At 38.4% G+C, this 7,618-nt stretch overlaps 1 protein-coding gene across 1 annotated transcript in view; it reads left to right on the top strand.

Moving 5' to 3' along the window:
• The window catches only part of MCF2L2 (MCF.2 cell line derived transforming sequence-like 2), a 170,510-nt gene that overhangs the window by 118,863 nt on the left and 44,029 nt on the right, over window positions 1-7,618 (top strand). The window contains exons 14-16 of the mRNA XM_019667780.1: window positions 1,589-1,655; window positions 2,699-2,814; window positions 3,955-4,024. Coding sequence (XP_019523325.1) covers window positions 1,589-1,655; window positions 2,699-2,814; window positions 3,955-4,024 — 253 coding nt within the window. The remainder of the gene's footprint in view (window positions 1-1,588; window positions 1,656-2,698; window positions 2,815-3,954; window positions 4,025-7,618) is intronic.

Raw genomic sequence — 7,618 nt, 5'->3', positions numbered from 1 at the left:
TGTTCAGGGAACTTCCTATTGTTGGAGTTTTATCCGTTGCAGTCTTTGCAGTTGAACAAGTAAAATGAAGCAGTTGGATGAGATCTGTAGACCATTTTCCAAAACTATAAACTGGGACATGACCTGACAAGAAATATTTTTTCTTCTTCTAAGTTGTGAATATTTTCAGATTCTTAAAAACTCCTAACAGTGTCTAAGTTCTTACATAACCTTTAGATAATAAAATTGATTTCTGCCCACCACCTTTCTGCCTTCAGACTTCATTTAATCATCAATTCAGCCTTAAACAGACTTGCCAAGTTGCTTAAGCCCAATGCTTCATGAGGGCATAAGAAGCTGCTTTCCTCTGGTTTCCTATCAATGCTTACCTGTCGCTGTGTTCCTACTTGATGTCATGACTGATAGAAATAGATTGGTATCAAGGCCTATATTTCCTTCTGACATAGCACTGTCATCATTTTCAGGATGATTATAAAAAAACAAAGAAACCTCTTACTCAGTGACTCTCTTCGCTAGGTATGATCTTAAAGTAACTTTTTGGTAGTCGTTATCTTTCTTGAAATTGTATCCTCTGTCAGTGGCTATCTTTTATCAGTCTTGTCAAACAATAATTTTATACAAAAATTGTCATATTAAGAAAGAATAATTGCCAAGCTATAAAATATGTAAGTTGTAGGATTTATTTATAACTCTCAAATGGAGTTTATATGTTATTAACCTCCCGTAACGTTCATGTTAAGGTGTCATGTAAACCATTTTTTAAATTGTAAAAGTGGTAAATGTTTAAAGTTTTTCTTAATCAAAGGGTATAGAGTAAAATATAGAAATTCTCCTTCCCTATTTTCTAGCTTTTAGTACCTCTCTCCAAATGCAATCACTATTAACAATGTCTTAAGTTTCTTTGCATGAATTTTCTAAGCATATACAGTTTTACATATACAGAGGGTGCCAAAAAAATGTATACACATTTTAAGAAAGGATAAAAGCTATTAAAATTATAATACTCAATATATACCGATAACAAAAGAATACAAGTCACATTTGATTTCTCCAATCAGAAGAGTTGCTCAAAGTGGTTACAATCAGCATCCTGACACTGCTGATTAAGGCGAACTATTGCTTGAGCAACGTTGACCTGTCTAACTCTGTGCACAACAAAATCTATCCATGTGGGTCAAAGATCCATGTGAGCAATGAAACAGCAGAAAGCTGGGGGAAGTAATCTACATGTGCAATGTGGGGGTCAGACAGACAGACCTTCCTGACCAAGGATCCAAACTAGGTAATTTTGACTCCAACGTCTGCCCTCTTGAATCCCACAGCATGGCCCACCAGAGGATAAGTCATTCACTGGCTACACAAATGGATTTTGAGTCCTCTAACTGCCATTTCTTTTTATGTCACTGTGATTAGAGTGTGGTTTGGCCTCAGGTGTTCAATAGAACAGAATGAACTGACCACAGCCTAAGTAGATAAGCCACTAAGGGGAACTGTTGATGAGCATCATGCCTAAAAGAATTCTCAAAAACTGTTCTCCCCTCCCTCTGTCTCTCTCTCTTTCATCTTCCCACCTGCTGCTGTGATTCAGGCGCATTATACACGACTTGCTTGAGACTGAAGAGATTTATATAAAACAGATTAAGAGCATAATTGATGTAAGTAGAATGGAGGGGAGCCTTAAGCATGTATTCAAACTGAAGAAGTTTTGTTGCACAAAGAGATTCAAAATAGTTGCCATATGTCTCCAGAATTCCTCCCAGGGTTTCAGGTCATATAATATCACAAGTGTCTTTCCACTAGGAATAAGAACATTCTTATGACTATTGATCCATGTTAACTAAATAACTTCCAAAGGATTGTGCCAATGCACACTGATTCTAGCAATGCCCAACTAGGTTCACCATATGCTTGCCAACAATGGATATGATAATTGAAATGTTTTTGATAATTTAATAAGGGAGAATTGTTTCTCATTGTTTTAAGGAGCACTATTTGCTTAAGAGTGAAAAGGTGTATTTTCTCTATTTTCCTAAGGGGAAACATGAGGCATAAACTATATGTACAAAATTATAATAGTTTTTTATTAAACTATAAAATATCAGAAGAAAACCGAATATCCAGTTAAAAAGGGAATGGTTAATTAAGTTTGATATACATGCTAAATAAAATCTTGTTCAACTCTTACAAAATAATTATTTTGAATAATACGTAACAACATTGGAAAATGCTTAAAAGATTAAATTAAAAGCAATATATGTAGAAATTTACTCTAGAAAGTATATTGCAAAACAATACAAATTAAATATATATGTACTGTGATTATAACCATATAAAACAAGCTTTTAAAAAGTCATGAAGTTAATATAATAAAATATTAATAGTAATTGTGTCAGGTCATAACATGATGGGTAAATTTTTTCCTTTCACACTTGACTCGTGTAAAAACATTTTAAATGGATATTCTTTCTATAAAAATGCCATTTTATTATCATTGCCAACAAACCATCTCCTTCTGAAGATGGATACAAAAGGAAAATAATATCAGGAGAAAGTGTTTGATGGAATGGCTTTCAGGGAACATGTGTGCCATATTCCCCAATTATTTTTATTAAAATTTTATTCCCTGGAGCAGCTAGTAATTCAGATAATCTCTTATATGCTCCTATCTGTAAAACCTACCTTGTGTCCACCTCTGCAGGGATACATCACTCCAATGGATTTTATTTGGCTGAAGCACCTGATTCCAGATGTTCTTCAAAATAACAAGGACTTTCTCTTTGGGAATATTAAAGAACTTTATGAATTTCACAACAGGTATATATAATAATTCCAATTATCGGGAAAAATGGCAAGTAAGAGACGGATGGAAACCAAACTGATGGAGTTTGGAGATGAAAGTGTTTGGACATTTTCAGGCTTACGCAAGTAGCCCAGGGTCAGTGGGTTGGGGTGGGGTGGGATGAGAAGGAGGGGAGAAGTGCCACAAGATCCCTAAGGAAGATGGGAAAGGACATTAATGAAGTGTGTGCTAGGGGCCAGGCATCAGTGTTGTATTCATTTGTGTGTTCTTTTGCTTATTTACCTATTTCTACAGCAGCACTTACTGAACACCTGTTAGGTTTCAGGCACAGTGTTCAGCATTGGGAATACAAAGATGACCAAGACACGCATTTGCATGCCTATTATAGGGTAGAGCTGGGAACTAGGGTGTTAAAAAATGCTAACTGGTTCAACAAGTGGTCCTTTTAGCCCAGGGCTGCTTAAGTGCTGCATTCCAGAGAATTAGAGGTGGAAGGAACTTTGGAACCCCTCTTCCAACCCTTGCATTTTATTGATGAGGAAACCATGGCTTGCTTATGCACTTTATTCACTATGACCTCAAAATCACACATCTAACTGATGGAAAGGAAAAGAACCACAGCTGTATCCTAACCACATGTCATCTCTCTTGGTCTGTTGTCAAAACTGAAATAAAAAACTCATTTCTTCTACTTTTCCTGAAGAAACTATGCAACCTCTTTGAACCTCAGATTTCACATCCATGAAACCCTATCTTGCAAGGTTTGGTGGAGGATTCAATGAGATATTGTTTGCAAAGCACTTAGCTCATGCCTGGCTTCTAGTAAGCGCTCAGTGATTAGTGGTAGTAGCAGTGGCAAGAGCAGTAATTCTTATTAACATTATTGTCTTGTATTAGGGAGCCTGGGTGTATCTATTCTGTCTATAGCTAGTGCTTAGAACCAACAGAGCAGTTGTGGGTGCTTTCAGAGCATCCTAGTAATGTGACAAAATACATTTTTTTCTTCCAAGTCAATGTGCTGAAGATGAATCAAGAGCAATAAAGCCTGGAAAACAACATTTTTCTAGGCATAGCTTAAAACCTCATATGATTTTGCTTAAAAGGAATTGTAAGCCCATGTGTATAAAAATCAAAGCATACTTTCCTTTCCCTAGGACTTTTCTAAAAGAATTGGAAAAGTGCACTGAAAACCCAGAACTTCTGGCACGATGCTTTCTCAAGAGAGTAAGTCTGTGTTCCCAATAACTAAAAATAACCATGTGATTAAAGTCAGCCTTTAATTGTCTGTGTACGTGGCAGGGGCCAATGTCTGAAAACTTTTATCTGCATTTTGAATGCAAAGCAGGAGTCCTTTGCAGTAACCCAGTGGATATGAGTCCAGTTTGACTGAGCTCACACTGATAGCAGGAGCCACTTACCAGCCTGGCTTCTTGCAAAGCCCAGAGAATGAAATGAGTGCCCCCCCCCCCCAGGCAACCCAAAGCAGGTGACCCTGAATGACTCTGAATGACTAAGCTAACTCTTTTAGGACAAGAATCACACTTACATTCCTCACTAGCTGTATTTACGCTCTCAAGAGAAGTACTGATGTTAAACTAAAAATCCTCCCAAATGTATTTACTTCTATTATTTTTTACAGCAGAGAGGGCAGTCAGAAAACGTTAAATCTTGGTTTAGCGCCCAATTTGTGAATTTCCTATCCTATCACAACATACCTCTGACTACCTCCCCTTTGGATCCCACAGACCTATTCCCTCTCATCGCTTCTCCACCTCTGCCTTAGGCAGTAAATCAGCTGTTTGGGCCAGTGATGCTCCCTAGGCGCTGCCGCAGAGAAATGTCTTACCCAACACCATTCCTCACCAAATGCTTTCTTCCCTATAGGAGGACTATGCAGACCGTCCGGGTGCCCTCTACTCTCTAAATCTTCCGCATTTCTTCTCTCTCCCCTGGCTAGCCCTTCTTTGCCTTCACTTCCTTGGTTTTCTTTTTGTGAGCCTGAGACAACAGATCCAACAACTTCAAAATTTTTCAAGAATCCAAATCATGGTTGATAAAGTTTAAGAGCAATACTTGTGATAAAATGAAAGCAAGGAAGCAAAAATCCCCAGGTTTTAAGGTATTCGACATAATGGAAAAACAGGGCCTTCAACCCTCAGAGCTCCTGACCAGCTTAAAAGCCCCCTTCCAGGGCCCTGTATGAACTGTCCACCACATCGCCATGAGAGGTTTTCATCAAGGGCTAGAATTCAAGCTAGCACACTAAAAGCTATTTTGTATTCAATCTGATTAATTTCCTTTTGAATTACTTTTACATCATTATTAGTGTTTTATACTATTTTGCAGTTTTGCCCTCATCAAGCTACCAATGTGAAATCTAGTTTCAGAGTCTGGAAATATTTTATAATTGTTTATGTATTATTGCAAAGACTTATTTAAATTTTTGAATGAGGAATGGATCTAATTCCTGTGGGGAAAAAAATGGATGTTATCAAGTAAAAATTATCCAACGATGAGGAAATAAATGGTCAGGGAGTTGCTAACTAAACATGGTTTCTTAGAAGAATTCCTCTCCTAAAGTTTTACAAGGCATTTTATAGTCTCCCATGTTGAGAAACACCTTAGAAATCATTAATCCAGACCACAAAGTCTGCATACGAGGTCAGACAATTAAGTTCACAAACTCATCCTAGAAAAAGTGCTACATACCTCATTGCTGAATATCAGTATGGTCACCTTTGAAGTACTCCCCTTGGGAAGCTATGCACTGACGCCAGCACCTCGTTCACCCTTCAAAGCAATTCTAAAACTCTTTCTGCAATGGCCGTCAGATATGTCATCGTATTACCCTTGATGACCTGAATGTCGTCAAAATGTCTTCCTTTCAATATTTCCTTTATCTTCGGGTAAAGAAAGAAGTCATTGGGGGGGCAGATCAGGTAAATAGGGAGAGTGTTCCAATACAGTTATTTGTTTACTGGCTAAAAACTCCCTCACAGATAGAACCATGTGAGCTGGTGCATTGTTGTGATGCAAGAACCATGAATTGTTGGCGAAAAGTTCAGGTCGTCTAACTTTTTCACGTAGCCTTTTCAGCACTTCCAAATAGTAAACTTGGTTAACTGTTTGTCTGGTTGGTACAAATTCATAATGAATAATCCTTCTGGTATCAAAAAAGGATTGCAACATGTTTGTGAACCTAATTGTCAGGCCTCTTATGATATTGGAGACAAAGTTATGAAGCACAAAGTTATTGCTCTGGGACAAATTGAGTAATTAAAAACCACAATGATCTAATCTTTGAGAATCCTTGAGGGAATTGGCTGCTGCTGTGCAAAGACTTGTATTTGTTAGCCAACAAGGCAGGCCCATCATCTTTTATTTACTAGAGCAGTTCATCTTTTCTCAGTACTATTTGCAGAATACCAATCATCATGGAAATGAATTTCAAAATATTGCTCTGGCCAAGTGTTTTCATCAGACTATAGCCTATCGCATCCAGGGAGATTCTGCCCCAGAGATCAAGCCCTATGTAGAATATTAGTTAGTGGTTTCCTTTGAGTTCCATTTGCCCAGTTGGACTCAGGAAATGTAATTTCTTATCTAAGTCGAGACGCTTGCTATCTGCATGACTTCAATTAAGTCACTTAAACACTTTCCTCCTCTATACAACAGGCTTAATAATATTCATATGTAAAATTGCTGTGGAAATCAAATAAAATAATGCATGCATAAGGGTGCTACAAAATAAAAAGTACTTTGACACTAGCTACCATTGGTTGGGTGCTCTGTATGTATCAGGCATTTGTTCAGGTTTCTGTACCTCATCTCATTTAATCTCACAGCAGTCATAGGAGTTGAGTGCTGTTGTGAGCCCACTGAACAGATGAGAAAACTGATGTGTAGTAATGTTAAGTAACTGACCTCAGGTGACATAGTTTGCGATTGACAAAGCCAAGAACTGAACCTGGACCACCCACCACCAGAGCCCACAGTCTTAATCAATAAGTAATCTTGTCTTCCTGTGTGACTATGAGTTTTTGGTAGCAATTTTTTTAACCTCCTGTCTTATTCTAATAGGAGGTGAGGGGAATCGGGCACTTTCATATGCTGCTGGTTCGTGCACATTTTTTCTCAAAGGAATTTTGGACGGAAGAGCAAATTTAGGTCCATAGTTGTGTTTCGGTCCCTGAAGGCCTATAATATTCTGTGATGCTCCAAGTACAGGCACATGGCCAAGGGGTGAAGGTTTCAGGAGCGCAGGTTTCAGCGCAGCACCAGGTCCCCTCTCTGTACTGGGAGAGTTTGGGGAAAGGTGGCTGACTGTTGAGAAGGTTTCACTGGGTGGGAAGCTGGATCTCCCAAATGCCCTTCAGCTTCTAAGAATCTTTTGGTGGGGAGTGTTGAAAGCAGTGAAACCTTGACTTCTTTTAGAAGCTCTGACAGACCAAATGTGGGTGAGATGCCTTAGTCAATTTGTAATGTTTCATAAACTGGCCCTCAGGATGGCAGGAATGTTCTCTGTGTCTAGGCTACTATGCTATGGGAGCCACTGAATTTAACAAATGTACTTAGCATGGTGCCAGCACATCAAAGGCACACAGTAGGTGGTTCTTGAGTGAATGCATCATGAATGTATAATTGTCAAGCTCTGAATTATCATTCTATTGGGTTGTCGGAAAAGCCATGACGCATTTTTGCAACTAAAAACGTAGAAAAACTACGTCATGACTTTTCTGACAACCCAATAGTTCCTTAACCGGTCTGAACAACATTTCTCTTCCTAAGTGTGTGTGTGTGTGTGTGTGTGTGTGTGTG

This window comes from Hipposideros armiger, unplaced genomic scaffold, assembly GCF_001890085.2.
Source record: "Hipposideros armiger isolate ML-2016 unplaced genomic scaffold, ASM189008v1 scaffold_14, whole genome shotgun sequence".
NCBI lineage: Eukaryota > Metazoa > Chordata > Mammalia > Chiroptera > Hipposideridae > Hipposideros > Hipposideros armiger.
Note: the sequence above shows the minus strand (reverse complement) of the source record. Positions and strands in the feature narration are given on the sequence as shown.